The sequence below is a fragment of the Carex rostrata genome, chromosome 7 (genome assembly GCF_964058835.1).
Source record: "Carex rostrata chromosome 7, lpCarRost1.2, whole genome shotgun sequence".
Classification (NCBI taxonomy): Eukaryota; Viridiplantae; Streptophyta; class Magnoliopsida; order Poales; family Cyperaceae; genus Carex; species Carex rostrata.
This window is the reverse complement of record NC_135924.1, coordinates 3792516-3810471: the sequence shown is the minus strand read 5'-3', so window position 1 is coordinate 3810471 and position 17956 is coordinate 3792516. Positions and strand designations below refer to the sequence as shown.

The 17956-nt window shown below is 34.7% G+C and overlaps 1 protein-coding gene and 2 long non-coding RNA genes across 7 annotated transcripts; 2 read left to right on the top strand and 1 right to left on the bottom strand.

Moving 5' to 3' along the window:
• Window positions 1-579: 579 nt before the first annotated feature.
• Window positions 580-2785, bottom strand: LOC144557312 (uncharacterized). 5 transcript variants are annotated; one of them, XR_013512608.1, is made up of 5 exons: window positions 2499-2785; window positions 1879-2316; window positions 1399-1462; window positions 939-971; window positions 580-835 (listed from the first exon to the last, which is right to left on the bottom strand). It is a non-coding gene; the product is annotated as an uncharacterized LOC144557312 (long non-coding RNA). The 5 variants fall into 5 exon arrangements; XR_013512606.1 differs by lacking the exon at window positions 939-971 and having other exon boundaries at window positions 580-841; window positions 1879-1984; window positions 2141-2316; XR_013512607.1 differs by lacking the exon at window positions 939-971 and having other exon boundaries at window positions 580-841; window positions 1879-2287; window positions 2495-2785.
• Window positions 2786-4940: 2155 nt separating this feature from the next.
• LOC144557399 (receptor kinase-like protein Xa21) lies at window positions 4941-8675 on the top strand. Its single transcript, XM_078305967.1, has 2 exons — window positions 4941-7860; window positions 8230-8675. The coding sequence occupies exons 1-2, from the start codon at window positions 4956-4958 to the stop codon at window positions 8637-8639; spliced, it is 3315 nt and encodes a 1104-aa protein (XP_078162093.1). The 5' UTR covers window positions 4941-4955; the 3' UTR covers window positions 8640-8675.
• An 8213-nt stretch (window positions 8676-16888) lies between these two features.
• Window positions 16889-17593, top strand: LOC144556460 (uncharacterized). Its single transcript, XR_013512461.1, has 2 exons — window positions 16889-16956; window positions 17381-17593. It is a non-coding gene; the product is annotated as an uncharacterized LOC144556460 (long non-coding RNA).
• Window positions 17594-17956: the final 363 nt, after the last annotated feature.

Below are 17956 nucleotides of genomic sequence, written 5' to 3'. Positions count from 1 at the left end.
ACAGCAATTTAAAGAATTTAGAAAGCTTGAAAATTATATAAAATTCACTAGTACAAAAAACCCCTTCACCGACGGTTGAAATACCCCTACACCGACTGTTATAGCGGCGTCAGTAAAGCCGGCGCCAGTGAATGTTACCTTTTACTGACGCTCTAAAAACAGTCACTGTTGGGTTCAACACTGACGGTTTTTAAAGCGTCACTGTTGGGTTCAACACTGACGCTTTTTAAACCGTCACTGTTGGGTTCAACACTGACGCTTTTAAAAACCGTCACTGTTGAGTACCAACACTGACGCTTTTAAAAACCGTCAGTGTTGAGTACCAACACTGACGCTTTTAAAAACCGTCAGTGTTGAGTACCAACACCGACGCTTTTAAAAACCGTCAGTGTTGAGTACCAACACCGACGCTTTTAAAAACCGTCAGTGTTGAGTACCAACACCGACACTTTAAAAACAGTCAGTGTTGGACATGGTTCTGTTTGATTCTAGGCTAGCCTCCATATTTTTGCTAGCCATATATTACCATTCAACATTTATTGACGTTAAAAAATTAATATGCCACAATCACAAACAAAAGACACCAAACAAGTTAATTGCCATTCAAAACTATCCAAATTACATGCCATATATCCACAAAACACACAAAAGACACCAAATTATCCAAGTTAATTGGCATCTAAAATCTATTTACTTGACTTAAATAAAAAATGCTTCTCTTTCTTGCAACCTATAACTAATATAAAAGATAGTACCACCCGAAAAGAGATGACATTCAATTGACGAGGCCTATTCAACGTAATCAACCTCACATTGCTACTTCACCTAGTACAACCTACAGCTAGCAATTAGTGAAAATTAGAATCTGTGCCATTAAATTTAATGTCACAATGATAAAGTGTATGACAACTTGACAAGAGGGTAGTATGACAATATACCGTAGAAGTGTATTCACTCCATGCAAACTCACTCTGCAAATTATTCTCAAATTAATGCATTCTGGACAATCTACAACGCCAAATTTTTTGTTCTTTTTATAGAAATGTAAAGGAAAGTCTAAACTACATGCTTGCCAAGTTTCAGGATTTTTGTAATTTTCTAACTATTTTTAACAGATGCTTGAATGCAGGGGCAGATTGGTAAAAGATGCAGAAAACAGCAATTTTTGGAGATTCAGAAAGCCAACTTTAAAAATAGCTAGTAAATCATAGAAAAATGCTATGAATGTAAAATTTGGGTCTAAAGTGTGTGTTTTTGAGTCCTCTATCTGACTGTTCATGTGGATTTTTGGTTTGGACTTCTGATCAGCCTGCACTGGCTGATCTGTCACAGAAGGTCATTTGGGGTCTTTGAGGTACCAGTAGAATTTCATTTAGTGAACAAAAATAATGAACTTACCATCTCGTAGAGACATATTCAGTATAAGGAGGCTCCGAGTAAAGTTCCCTTGCTAGCCCCAAATCTGCAATTTTAACTATTCCATCCTTAACCAATTATTTATATAGAGCAATAACAATCATGACAGTTTTGCATTTAAACCCACACTGGCCTAATTAAACTTCAATGTTATGAATGCAGTTAGGCTCTGGTTTCCATTATGCCAAAGGAGTATGCTAAATTATTAGAAGTTGCGGTTTAAATTTAGTATGGTAAATAAGCTCTACTTGAAAGTTACATGCAGATGTTACTTGTTTCGTCTTCTTTTCTTTCTTTCTAATATACTTGTGTCATGATGCCATTTATCTTAGTAATTCTACCAAGATTGGATACAACAATGACAGTAGCAAAACATAAGCACAAATCTCATGGAGCAGACAATGGGTATCACGACTTAATTAATAAATAATAGCTGAAAGAATAAAAGTAAAATTGTATAACCTGTACATTTGACACCCAATCAAACTTCTTGCCAAATGGAAGATGCTTCTTCAGAGATACAAGTTCCCACTCTCGCATCTTGTGGGAATATTGATGTTATACCAATCTGAGTTATAGAATGTGAAATATCAAATAAGATCGAGATAGTCTAGTGATAATAAAAATTGGTGTTGTTCTTCTTTACAGGTTTTGTAAAGCTTGAAATCAAGATTGTTCACCAATTTATCATTGGGTGTCAATTTTATTTAATATGTGGGATTACCTATTTACAATTAACCAAGCAATTTCATAATCATGCATTTTACCAAGCAATTAACCAAGCCAGATTTCGGAAGACCATCTTAATTTGATTCAACAAGAAGAATTACAGCGCAGCGCCAAGGCCGTGAAGAATTTCTAGCGTCCGAACCTTCTCGTCAATTTTTCAGTTTTGAACCTCTGACATTGTATTATAACAAAAATTCACAAACAAATACTCATATTTTGACATAATTAATTCATACCAGAAGCAAATCAGAAAAGGGGGTACCAGTACCAGCATGACTCAAGTCCGATACTTTTAAGAAGTCCTAAAACAACAAAGAGCTCCCAAATTAAGAAGGGATTATCGAACCACTTACATCAGAGACCAGTGGCAGTGGCAGGAAGGAGTCGGAGGCAGAGAAACCGGCGGCAGTGGCAGCGTCAGAGGCGGAGGCAGAGAAACCGGTGCCGATCTGATGCGTCTGTGCTGGTGAGAGATCGAGAGAGGGATGGTGCCGATCTGATGCGAGAGAGCGAGAGAGAGATGGGTAGGGATGGTGCGGAGAGGGTTTAGTGCTGGGCGAAAAGGGTGAGGTCTGGCGGCTAGAAGGTTTTGTAAGAGAGCGAGAGAGACGGGGAGGGTTTATCGCAGAGGGAAATGAAGTTCGCTAAAATCAAAATATATAACCCGGGAACGAAGATTTCAGCGGCATATAAAAGAAAAATCACCGACGGTTTTAAAAAAAACAGTCAGTGTTGGTATTCAACACTGACGGTTTTGAAAAAACCGTCGGTGTTGAGCACCAACAGTGACTGTTTTTCAAGCGTCAGTGTTGTTCTCAACACTGACTGTTTGAAAAACAGTCACTGTTGGTGCTCAACACCGACGGTTTTTTCAAAACCGTCAGTGTTGAATACCAACACTGACTGTTTTTTTTAAAACCGTCGGTGATTTTTTTTGGTAGAGAGTTAACAAATTTACAGGGAATAGAAATTCTTGATCTTAGTTTGCATTATTTTTTATGCATGAATATTTGTTGTTGGGTATTAAGCCCTAAAACAAATCAAACCATGGATATTTTTTTTCTCCAAACTCCAAACTCTAAAAAAAAAACAAACCAAGGACAACATATTCTCGTGCGTCTTCATTAACTCACGAAACAAGAGTTTATGTTGCTTTGTGTTGAGATGCATGTTTGTTGGGTGATACATTATTAATTAAGATATAAATAGTTGGTATATATTTCAGCAACTATAATTGTAAATTGATATTTCAGTCACAAATATAATTCCAATCCTATTTTTATATTTTATGAATTACAACAATAAAATATTTATTGCATCTATAAATTAAATTTAAACAATCAAACTTAATTATTAAATATCTTACAAAATATACACAGTGCATAAATATTTTAAAATGATCAAGGGAGAACATTGAACGTAACCAACCAAAAAATTCGAAAGTTTAATTATGTATGAGCTTCGATCTAACGAGAAATATTTATGGCCATACGATGCTTCAATTTTTGGTCAACTAGATGGATGGGTAAATAAAAATAAATTTTGATCAAACTTTGATGCAAGACAGTATAACTTACATCAATTTCACCATTTTTCTTCACACACACACACATATATATGTGAATGTATAAAGTATACATCATATTTTAAATGTCTCATTTAAAAATTAAAAAATATTTTTAAAGCTAATCAATATTATCAAAACAAGAATTTATACTTTCAAAGAAAAATAAAATAAAGGACGAAACAGAAAAACAAAGTGTTTCAATCCTTTGAATTCGGTGTGGACCACCAAACGAGTACAAATTCAGAGTCGTAACTCAAAAACTGCTTTCAAATATTTTTTATTCCTTTTGGTAGAATCTCTATTGAGAACTATTAGTTTGGGTCGGGTCCCCACATGTCAGTGATACACTCATGCTCCATTCGATGAGGCACCTGCAATTCTGCTACAGAAAATCCATGTTCATGTTAAGTATGTATGTGCTCTTCACACCAGACCCATGAAAAACAGGTCAGTAAATCACTGACGGCTAAACGAAATAATCAGTAAATCAACCTACACTGACGGCTACAAAATAAACAGTCAGTAAATTTAGTAACACCGACTGTTTTAAAAGCGTCAGTGTTGGTTGTCAACACTGACGCTTTAAAAACTGTCAGTGTTGATATTAACACCGACTGTTTTTTAAAAACCGTCAGTGTTGATTACCAACACTGACTGTTTTAAAAGCGTCAGTATTGACCACCAACACTGACGGTTTTTAAAAAAAACAGTCAGTGTTGGTTGTCAACACTGACGGTTTTTACAGCGTCAGTGTTGAGTATCAACACTGACGCTTGAAAAATCGTCAGTGTTGGTGTTCAACACTGACGCTGTAAAAACCGTCAGTGTTGACAACCAACACTGACTGTTTTTTTTTAAAACCGTCAATGTTGATAACAAACACTGACTGTTTTTTAAGCGTCAGTGTTGAACAAAAACACTGACTGTTATTTAATAAAAGAGTCAGTGTAGGTATAGCAACACTGATGCTTTGGTTAAAACAGTCGGTGATTAAGGGTCGGTGAAGGGGTTTTTTGTACTAGTGATTGGGCTCAGGTAACTATCATGAGTTATTGTCAAGGTCAGGGTCAGACGACTTATATTACCAAAGAATGATTGTTACTTTTTATTGTTGTAGTGAGTGAGCACTATTGTAGTAGGTGAGCACTATTATTTCTAACCATACATGCATCTCCCTTTAACTATAATTAATAAGAGCAACAATCTGTGAGAGAGAAACCCATTCAACTCATAAACACAAATCATGGAACGTTGTCACAACTTGCTCACTATTCACCTTCTCTTAAGCTTATTATCCTACATTTCTCTCGCTGCCACAGTAACCACAAGTAAAACTGATGTATCAGCTCTTCTCTCCTTCAAGTCGCAAATACATGATGACCCATTTGAAGTCTTCTCCTCATGGAACGAGTCACTGCACCACTGTCAATGGCAAGGGATCTCGTGTGGTCGACACCATCCTGATAGAGTGACTGTTCTTGTTCTTGAATCCAAACAATTGTCAGGTTATATATCTCCATCTCTAGCAAACCTCACGTTCCTTCAAACGATCAGCCTCTCTGATAACCAGCTGAGAGGAAGTATCCCGGTAGAGATCGGATATTTGGGTAGGCTACGTTTTGTCAACTTGAGTGTGAATTTTCTCGATGGTAGCATTCCATCTACTCTAAGTAATTGTTCAAATCTAGAATCTATTTCTTTGAGAAATAATACTCTCTATGGAGCCATCCCATCTAACTTAGCCCAATGCAAGAAACTTACACTTATCAGTCTGGCGAATAACTCCCTCACAGGAGGAATACCATTGGAATTTGGCCTCATTCCACAGCTCCAATTCTTATCACTATATGCCAATAATCTCACAGGATCAATTCCTTCTACCTTAGGCAACCTAAGTAACCTAATACTTCTCTTTCTTGATAAAAATAGCATTAGTGGTCACATCCCGTCTAGCTTGGGCAACCTTACTAACGTGGTGCAACTTTTCCTTTATGAAAATAAATTATCTGGTTCCATCCCATATACCTTGGGTAATCTTCAAAGTTTAATAGAGTTTGATGTTTCCGAAAATATGTTAAGTGGATTCATCCCTGATGAACTGGGGAGGCTTCAAAACCTCGACTCTTTTAGCATTTATTATAATAATATTTCGGGTGAGATACCACACTCCCTTTACAACCTGTCGGCATTGTCTTATTTGGATCTTGGTAATAATGTACTTGATGGAACTCTACCTTCCGATATGTGCAATTCTTTACCAAACTTGAAATCTCTACATCTATATTACAATCAACTCAATGGACAAATTCCACCATCCATCTCCAATTGTTCTGCTCTTATTGATGTTTCATTACCAAATAATTACTTCAGTGGTGTAATACCATCTAACTTTGGAGCCTTACAAAATCTTCAAATAGTTATTTTCCATTCTAATCAACTAGAAGCCAAGAGAGCACATGATTGGCATTTCATAGATGCTTTAACCAATTGTACTCTGTTACAAGTTTTAGATCTTGGAGACAACCAACTACAAGGGGTTTTACCTAGTTCTATAACTAACATTTCTACTAGCCTTCTTCAACTCTCACTAGATAATAACCCAATTTCAGGAAGCATACCAGCTGAGATTCATAAACTCAATAACTTAAACAAGCTTGAACTTAACGGAATGTTTCTCAGTGGCACCATTCCAGTAGAAATCGGTAATCTTTTCAAATTGGGAATGTTAAATCTGAGCAGTAACATGATTTCAGGTCAAATCCCATCAACTTTTGGCAACCTCACCCAAATGACTAGTATGTTTCTAGATAATAATGCATTAGAAGGGAGTATACCACCAGAGTTATCTAGAATGAAATTCTTAGAAGTCTTGGGTTTTTCAAAGAATAAGTTGGTTGGTAACATTCCCAAAGAAATCATGGGTCTTTCTTCTCTTTCTGTCAGTTTAGATTTGTCACATAATTATCTAACTGGAATCTTGCCACCAGAAATTGGTAAATTGAAAAACCTACAATCAATTCGTCTCTCGAATAACAAGTTACATGGAGAGATTCCTAGCACAATTGATGGATGCCAAGTACTTGAAGCCCTTTATCTTGATAACAATATGTTCCAAGGAACAATTCCAACCAGTTTGAGCAATCTAAGAGGGCTACAAAACCTTGATGTCTCTAACAACTCGCTCTCTGGTCGAGTGCCTGAATTCCTGGATAAAATGAACTTGCAATATTTAAATATTTCTTTGAATAATTTCGAGGGAGAATTACCAGAAAAAGGCATTTTCAAGAATGCCAGTGGTCTAGATGTAAGAGGAAATCCAAAGCTTTGTGGTGGAGAACCTGAAATGCATTTGTCACAGTGCATCTCACAACCTTCAACACAGAAACATCACTCTCGAAGAAACATGGTGCTCATAAGTTTTGTTGTTGCTTCTTTTATTTGCATAACCGCAATCATTTTCCTGATAGTGATTTATTATACTAGAAACAAAAACAATCCTCAAAACAATCCACAATCTGATAGAGCTTTGAAATACGGGTTAAAGCATGTTTCATACAATGACCTTCTTAGAGCCACTCAAAATTTCTCTTCGAAGAATCTAATTGGAAGAGGTGCATTTGGAGAAGTTTACAAAGCCGATATGATTATCGAGAATGTGACAACCATTGCGGTGAAGGTGCTAAACCTTGAGAAACATAGTGCTTCTCGAAGTTTCTTCTCTGAATGTGAGGCACTAAAAAATGTGAGACACCGGAACCTTGTAAAAGTGTTGAGTTTGTGCTCTAGTTTAGACCACCAAGGTAATGATTTTAAGGCTTTGGTTTTTGAGTTCATGCCAAATGGTAGCTTGGAAACATGGTTGCATCCAAATGCATGTACGGATCGGCCATTTAGAAGCCTCAACTTCATTCAGAGATTGAACATTGCATTTGATGTGGCAGTAGCCCTAGATTATCTCCATAACCATGCACCAGCACCAATTGTGCATTGTGATCTCAAACCTAGCAATGTACTTTTGGATAATGACCTGACTGCACATGTCAGTGATTTTGGATTAGCAAGATTTTTGGTTCAATCTGATACCATGCCTTCTCATTCAATGTTGAGCACTGGTGGAATCAAAGGTTCTATTGGCTACATTCCTCCAGGTATTGCGGATCAGTTTATTATTTGGTAAGTAATTTTTTTTAATATGTTAATACAACAAAAAATTTCATCAACTTAATTTGTTAATGTTCAAAGAAACAATTGGCCAAGTTGGTTCCACTGGCGAGGCTAAAGGAAAAATTAAGTATCTATGGCCTCATTTATACCAACATATTTGGGACTTTTATTATCTATGTATTCTTCTTCAATTTACTGATTTGGGCTATATAATTTGTAAACTTAATACACAAATATTGCCCCAACCATGTGAGTCCAAATTTGAAAATCTTAGTGAATAAGTCGAGTCACAAATCACGATGCTTTAATTAGTATAAATTTAGGGTTGTAACTAATAACTTTTCATTATCTAGAGTATGGCATGGGTGGTCGGCCATCAATAGAAGGAGATGTCCATAGCTATGGCATTGTTCTGCTTGAGATGTTCACTGGAATAAGTCCCACCGACGAGAGAATCAGAGATGGTTTGAGCCTTCAGAAGCATGTTGAGATGGCTTTCCCTGACCAAGTCATGGACATTGTCGACCCCAAATTATTTTATGAAACTGATGGAGAACACAATCTATATGCACCAGAAAATGCCTATAGTTGTTTGGTTTCAGTGATTCAATGTGGACTTCTGTGTTCCAAAGAGTCTCCAAAAGAACGCATTTCTATCAAAGATGTTACCGAGGAGTTGAGCTCAGCACGAACTAGATGCTTAGGCCACAAAGACAGAGAAAAAAGGATTAAAGGAGAAGAAGACGAAGAACGGATCCAATAAATATGTATTATTGTAGTACATATGTTGTAATTGTAATTAATATTATTCTTTCTATTAACAAATTAGGAGGGTCTAAGTATTTCAATTGAAAGACCTTTGATATGCACTCAATTAAATCAGAATATTGTAATGAGTGAATTGTACTGCATATTTATATGTTGAAGTATTCTCTTGTTCTTCTTAAGGAACACATAGTGAACCCCAATTATTACAACATTTTGCATGGCCTCGCCGCCTCTTTTCCTCCCCTTTATCTCTCTCCTCCTATTCCCGTTTCATTTGCTGTTTATCCCCTCGACCTGATGCTCTCTCCCTTTCTATAATGCCACCTAAATTGAGAGAATTGACATGATACACAATCCAATTTAAATTTCAGTTTTAATTATTTTAATTAATAGGTTATGGGGACATTACCTTTTCTCTATAATATAAATGAAATTGATTTCTAGGCTAAAAGAGACCTCAGTCCAATTAAATTCTAGCAGCTCATATTTCACTATCTATTGAAATAACTAAACTTTTGATAACCGTCTCCACTCCAGTTCAAATCAAGCATCCCTCCAATTTAAAATTCGTTGTCTATATACATATCCCAGATAAACACTTCTTGTATTTAAACACTGATCCTTTCTTTGTTTCACTCAAACCGCACCACAACTTAATAAGAGCCCTGTCTCTGTCACATCTGACGTCTCTCACTTTTTCTTCACAACCACCGAGGAGACCTCAAATCCCCCTCCTTTGTGTTAAAAATTCTGCATCAAGGTAATTAAATATTATATTATTCTGTTGCATATAAATTGAATAGATTAGGGGAGGACAATTAGATATTATTGGTAGAGTCAATATCATTCTTAGATCGTACAAAATATATGAATAAGTATTCCTTAATGAGATGGGCTATGGTGCATTGCAATGCATAGGCCCCTTGTGCATTGGGCCATAAATCATCAATTCAAAGTCCAAATAACCGATCCAAGCCGTTCATCTTATTCTCCATATTAATATGTGCTTGGAGACCAAATTTTACATTTTTTGGAATTTTTTTACTATTTTTTTAGAATTATTGAAAATCTGGATAAACAGTAAAAAAATTTGGTCCATCAGATCAGCGATTTTCAAAGTGGCTTAATAAATAGTAAAAAAATTCCAAAAAATGTAAAATTTGGTCTCCAAGCACATATTACTATGGAGAACAAGATGAACGGTTTGGATCGGTCATTTGGACTTTGAATAGATGATTTATGGTCCAATGCACAAGAGGGGCCTATGCATTGCAATGCACCATAGCCCATCTCTTCCTTAATTAATAAAAGATTCTGAAAGTTTAGTTTCTTTAAGGATATTATAATCTGAGTTCTCTTAAATTTCTTTTGTATTTATTCAATTTCAATCATATAATTTGTTAATTTCAATGTTTTTCTTTTATAAAGTAGTCATGATTTGATTTCAAAATCAAAATATGATGCATACTTTTGTATTTGATAACTCCAAATAGAAATTGGTTAAACTCACTAGTTGTTATCATTAGTATTTTTAATAATTTCATATCCGTTCTGTTTATTGGAATAAAACAAATAAATTATTTTGTTCTCTGTGTATACAGGATGATAAAAGATATAGATAATTTCTTATAAAAGAGTTTTGAAATAAATAGAAATTCCCGTAATTATTCAATTCTATTTTATTTACTATTTTCTACCAAATAGTTTATACTAATTTGGTCTATGTTTAATGATATTACTATTTCACATTTACTATTTAATTGGATAGTTTATTTTTATTATTATTGTTATTATATTATTATTATTATTATTATTATTATTATTATTATTATTATTATTATAAAGTAAAAATCATCTATTTTGTTTATATATATATGTGTGTGTGTGAGAGGAGGGATCCAATTACACCTTTTTTTGGTAACATCGGATTACACCCTATGTTTACAAAGTCCAAACAGTCGATCCAAACCGTTAAACTTGATGGATATGATAAATGTGCTTGCAGATCAAATTTTATATTTTTCTAAATTTTTTTACTATTTATTAAGATGGATACAAAAATTCAACGGTCTAAATATAGCGATTTTCTTAAATACTTAACAAATAGTAACAAAATTTCAAAAAATGTAAAATTTGATCTGCAAGTACATTTTAACATATCCATTATGTTGAACAGTTTGGATCGACTGTTTAAAATTTGAAAACTTTGAAAATGGAGAGTGTAATTTGGTGTCACCAAAAAAGGTGTAATTGGATCCCGCCTCTATATATATATACTAGTATCATACTTGTGCGTTGCAACGGGACATATTATAAGAAACAAATATATCAATAAAACTAATAACTATTTAAAAATTAAAATACATGTTAATAGAAAATTTATATGATTATGTATTTTTAATTAACTTTAATCATGACATCTGATAACAATTTGATAATGTGATGATTCTTGATTTTTAAGTACCAATGATATCAAATAATAGCTCAATTTGAATCTAATATTAAATATCATACAACAATTCAATATCAACATATAATATGATATCAAAAAACATAAATAAAAAGTGTTATCATGTGTATGTATAGAATATATACACACACACACATATTATAAGAGAAATATATATTCACACACACGTTTAAATTTATATTATTCTTTGTTTTCAATTTATATTCTTCTTCTTCTTTGTTTCCAATTTATAGAATATATACACACACACACACACATTGATATATTCTATATTGGAAATATATTCTAAATTGCCCACACCAATATGTATAAAAACAAAGAAAGAGAAACGAAGAAGAAGTAAGGAAACAAAGAAATAAGAAAATGACAGGTGGAGTTTTCTCAATTGAAGAGGAGAAATATGGAAACAAAAAAAATAAGGAAACAGATAAATATATCGCTAAATTTCAGAATTTGTTCAATTTTAATTGTAACGTATCGTGTGGCAGCACATGTGGTGGATATATTTTTAACTAAATTTAGACTTCTATACATAAAACAGATGCATTTAATCAAAAGAAGACAAATTATGTAATTTAAGGGCTGAGATTAAATCCGAAGTTTCATCTTTCAATCGTAGCCGTTGGCGGATCGGACACCCAACGTGCTTAATAATAGAATGGATATATATATATATATATATATATATTTACCCTGATTTAGTTATTTATTATATTTCTTTAATTCTCTAATACTAAACAGAGAATAGAAACCAAATTATAGTAAGCCAATTTAAATTGTCAGAGTTGCCCAGATAGTAAAATAGGATAAATGATATATATCATTAAGGTTTGTTAGGAAACGAGAATTGAATTCAAACCTTTTTAATTATGTTTATGTTTTAGATTCGACATCCAAAGATTTAAACGACATAAGGGACAATCAAGGATTTACTCAGACATCATGTGCGGCCGTGCGGGTTTCTTGGACTTTGTAAAATTATTACTTACCGTTTTCTGTGTATTTATTTTTATATAGTTGAATTTGAACGACCGATTGACTTTGGTAGAAAACATTAGGATATGATTATTCGTTTGATCAACAGACTTATAAAATGTGTTGTGCTGAGTTAATATACGTGATGTGAACGGATAAGTAAAGTGAACAGGAGCCGATATGTTTGCATATTGGGATGTATACATTGGGTCCGGTGTTCAACTGGACTCCTCATTAATGTGGCGTCAGTTAGACTTCCCGTCACGGGTGAAGACCTAGCGTAGGGTGGACTCCCCGTCTAGTGAGACAGCCTCTCGCTGTTGGTTGGACTTTCTAGTGAGTAAGTGGCCTCCCATTGTTGGTTGGATTTCCCAGTGGATTGGCGGCGTTCCACTGTTGGTTGGACTTCCCATTGGAATTGCAAGATAAATGGACTAACATAAAACTTGAAAGAAAATGAAAGTGTTTATGTTCGTAGGATTACATGGCATTAGAAACACATTAGTATTTATTATTTATTTCATGTTCATGCTTTTGATAATTAAGACAATTTTACAAAATCCGGGACTAGAATTGAATTCCGCACTGAGAGAATGTTCGAATCTCTCACTCGTTGCACTTTTATGTGGGTTCCAGATAATTAGGAGGAGGCGTCATAACAAGGTCTTGAGTAAAAGCAAGCGGAATGATTCATGGTTATGATTAAATGTCACTTATGTTTATTTTGTTTTGTTTGTTTAAAATGGTACACTTGAACATGAATGGTTGCTACCGTATTGCAAACCATGTATGTCGTGACCCTTGTTAAACCACTTTGATTATTGTTGTTAGACTATTGCTTGTTATATTTAATGTGACATTTTTTGATGTTATTGATAATGTATGTGATGTATCCACGTCTTATGTATAAATATGTGGCGGATTGTCTCGGGTGTAACACTTTCTTTCACTCACATTTGGACCGTCCAATCTAAACTGGATGGAATCAAACTCACATTAATCCCCACACCATGAACAGATAGTTCATTCGTATATTTTAAAATACACATAAAACATTCACATTAAAAACATACCTACTAATAATCCACTGAGCATTCCTTGAAGCCAAGCATTTTTTTTATGAATCCGCCACTCCTAAAATCAATCGAAAAAATTGAACATCGAGAAAAATTTTCACAAGAGAAGATCTTTTTTTTTTTTTTTTTTTTGCTTGAATCACGCCCGTAAGCAATTACAAGATACAAAAAGCTCATCTCTTCCTAACCTTCCAAATAAGATAAAACTGAAAAGGTCCTTACTTTTACACTTAACCCCCTAACATTTAAAAATTTTCAAACATGGGGTATGTGTAGCCTCTGTACTTCCATCCTTTTCTTCTACTCAGTTTTGCTAATTGATCTGCCACTTCGTTGTGGCTTCTCTCAATTTAATAACAGTGAAAACCAGTATTCTTCCTCATGTGTTCCCAGATCTTAAAAGCCTCTTCCGCAGCCCTGCAATCGGTTTTTGTTGGTGGTCCCAAATCCGAGCAAATTTTTACCAGGATCTCGCTGTCAGTGTAGAAATTAGTAATTACACCCTTCTATCCCCTTACTGATAACATAGCGAATTGCCTTGAGGAGTTCCTTCGCTTCAGCTTGTAAAGGCGACCATGCCATCTCTGCCTCCAACTGGTATGCCTCCAGTTGCTGCTTGCATTGTAGCACGAAAGCCGTTCCTCCCTGGCACCTCTCCTTCCACGACCCATCCGTGAAGCAAACCCAATCACACCTATTAACCTCAACTCCAACCTGAATTTGAGCATTCCTTACCAGTTCTTTGGTTTTGATTGACCTATGGATGTCAGATTCAGATTGGATCGCTCCCAGGTGCTTGTGGAAAGTTGTTATATATCTTGGGGATTTTGCTTTCGTACATGCACTCATTTCTGCATCTCCATATAGCCCACATCACATTGACAACCTTTGTCCATTCCTCTTCAGATAGAGCCGAGGAAATTGCCATCAGATTTTCTGTGGGTCCCAATTGGCAGTGGTGTGTCAATAGAGGTAAGGGTCCTGCAAACCAGCACGATCTTGCAAACGGACATAGAAACAAGAGATGATTTGTGTCTTCCATCTCACTCCCACATACCTGACAGTAGGGGTCTCCCTTGGATGTTCTGTCTGCTATTGTTTTTCCCAACGGCAGGGCCTTCTGTGTGACCTTCCACAAAAAAATTCTAACTCTTGGTACTACCCAGCCCTTTTCCCATACCATGCAGCTGATACACCTTCTTCTTCTCCTGTATTTGCTGAGGCGTCAGAGATACTTGTGGTTCCTTGGCCACCATCAATTGCTGATATGCCACTTTAACGGAGTAAGAACCGTTTGCTGCCCCTTTAAATATCAGTCTGTCAGGTCCAGCTGTTGGCTGAGGTGGTGCTATCTCCGTGACGATCCTCATACACCAAGCATACCCCACCAATTGAACTAAGTTTTCCACATCCCAGTTCCCCGACTCCTGATCTTTCAATTCACACACTTTGAGTTTCCTGTATTCTCTATTATGAGGCAATAGTGGCAATCCTCCTTCCACCCAAGGTTGACCAAACACCTTACAACTCTCCCCATCTCCTATATTATAATGCACCATGGGCCAGAGTTTGTACCTTAAGTGCATAATGCTTTTCCAAAACGCAGAGCAATTGTAAGTTCTCTTGGAATCCCATAATTCTGATCTTGGCAAATATTTTGCTTTCACTATTTGCACCCATTGTGCTTCCGAATTGGTTGCCGATTTCCATAATGCCTTCAACAGGAGTGCCTCATTAACCACATTGAGATCCCTTATAGCTAAGGCCCCCAATTCCAAAGGCATCATAATTTTATCCCACGAAACAAGGGAAGATCTTGAAGCAAGCGCACATAACAAATCTTTCTTTGCAACATCTGTTCCAGAAAAGAAAATCTTTCTTTCCAAAGCCATCTTTTGTGGGAAATAAATCTGCTGTGATTCTCAAAAGAATCATAAAGCCCTGCTTTTCCAAATCCACCCCTCTATATTTCTAAATGCACAAATCTCAAAATCTGTTGTTTTATATGTACAAATCTCAAAACAAATGAATGGGTAGATCTAAAAAAGCAGGGTCCTGTGATTCTCAAGAATCACAGCAGATTTGTTTCCATCTTTTGTGCCCCCATACAAATACATCGAAAATCTAATCGAGTGTCAAATTGCTAGTGTAACCCCGATAATTTTAACAATCTTCTGAATAAATATTTCTAAAATATATATCTTTTCATTAATATTAATCTGTATTTTGTGATTTGGCAATCACTTGTACTATATATAAGATTGTATTCATTATATATAACAAAATATTTTTTATTTTTGTATATATAAGATTCTATTTTATTTTATGAAAAGTGTTAACAAGGAATCCCTACGAATGAAAAGCCTCTAGAAATAACTTATTTGGAAATAAATCTTTGGAATAACAAGAACTTGTTATTCCAATCTCAACCGTTCTCATTTTTTCTTATTGCTTATTTTTGTCGATCTTCCCCTGCACTTTCTAATATATGTTGTTGGCGGGGCATATCATTCGAATTTCCTACTGCATATTTTTAAGCAAATTTTTTCTTGTGGAAAAAATTTCTGGGTCGCACTTTGTATTGTACAATATGCAGTGAGTCAAAGAAAATAAAAACCGGAGCATTGACGGGTTGAAGCTGCTCGCTGTGAATGCATACCATCGGGTTTGCTATAGCAGTTCAAGGAGATACAAGGCTTTAACAGACCAGTTTTAACTTCATGCAGCGCACGGACTACAGAATTAAAATAGTAGTGCATGTGTTTCGTGTGCTGCATTAAGCCAAAACTGATCTGCCAATTAACATGCCGAATATAACATATATATAACTAACACTGTGAATACCCTTTATTCCAGCATATATATAACTAACACTGTCCTACAATAACATATAGGATGAACATTGAATCTATTTCATATATGAATTATACACTGATGCAATGCTATAGATATTGTCAAATTTTTTTAACTATTTATACACAGCCATCTTAATTCATAATAGACACCAAACTCACCAATAACTCTTCCTTAAGTTCAAAATCCCGGTTGTTGCCATCGTGGAGAAGGGAAATGATGCACATGATCTCGAACTAAGACTCGGGTTCATGCCATCCCCGACTCAACCGATAGATAAGAAGTCCTACGCATGCTCACAATGATGTGTACGATTATCCAAAACATTTTCCTCTTCATATTGTTGATCACCCACCAAAGCAACACATCATCATACAATTTTACCCATAATTAATATCAAGCATACACAAATTTAACACTTTTATGGAGTACGATAGAAATTTATGCAAGTTTCATATTTGAATTTGTACTTGTCAGGATATAATTGACATGTAAAGTATTTTATGTGGTGCACATTAATCCAAAGATAAAATGCTTTGGCGACAATAAACATTTGCCTTGTCAATTTATGTTATATCTATTTTTTAGTAAAGATGCATATCACAGATAATTTCTAATGGTAGGCTGAATTTCTTAATTTAAATAGAAATTATATTTAGCTAATTATCCTGTCGTGAGCGTGTATTATGAGAATATCTTAATTGTAATCTTATCGTGTAAATTTAATTAAATACATTAATTAGGGTTTTATGCTATTTATATATAGCTGCAAACTCTATAAAATGGGACTAAACTAGCTCATTTTATACCACATCTCTTTGGATTAAAAATTTCACTGAATTCTTAATTCTAATATCTACTTTTTTATTTTGGTATTATGGATAGTGCAAAGAGAATCGTTTGCTGTGTGTTTGTCATGCTACTTCTCTCTTCTTACAGTAACTTGATCTCTTCATTTTTCTCTCTCCAACTACTTTTTGATTCCCTTAATTCGAAACTTGAGTTACATTTTTTACTTAAAGATACAGAATACTAATATGTGTAAGTTGAACATGCATAAGACTATCAGTTGCATAGAAACGATAACAAAATGGGCATAGATGTATCCAAAAAATAATAATGTCAGAACCATTAGCCTAGTTGCAAAGACAATATTTTTCGCATGGAATGTCACAGGTTTGAAATCCGGATAGAGAGATTCTTTGTAGATAGAGAGTACTAAATAGTTATATGGTTTCATCTTCAACCTTAGTAAAAATAATAATAATAATACCAGGAGCTTTGATTCAATTAATTTCTTGACCCAAAAAATTATTTATTCAACTTTTTGTATAAATAACTTTGTGTAATTTTATTTTGTAGGTGTTATTTCCCATGCAGAATGGGATGAGAAAGAAAATGAATGCTGGGGATGGAGCAAACGTTATAGGAACATCTTTTGCAAGACTAGCAAGTGCAGGAAGGCATGCAACGAGGCAGGTTATCCATTCTACAAGTGCCGATGGGCTATTGTAATGATGTGTCGTTGTGGATATGTATGCAAAAAATAATGAATTACGCAATCTATATATAAAATAATAAACGAAAATCTAGAGTTAGTTTAAGTAAAACTATATGAGAGCTACTTTGGTGTTGTTATCAGCAGTATTTTTTTTTTCTTCTAATAATGTACTTGGTGAAGGAAATTTTAATATTTACTTTTTAATAAAAAAGATGTTGTTGCTTGTTAAAATGTTTAAAACTCATTCTACTCGTTATTTACTAAAAAAAATGCCAGTCTTCCAATTCGTTGATTTTTTTTTATAACAAATGGGTAATATTTCTACCTCTAATGCTTACACATGTATATAGTACTCAAGTGTCACTGTATAAGTGTTAGCGGTAGAGAAATTACACTTTTGCTCTCAAGAATCTACTAATTAGAAGACTAATATTTTC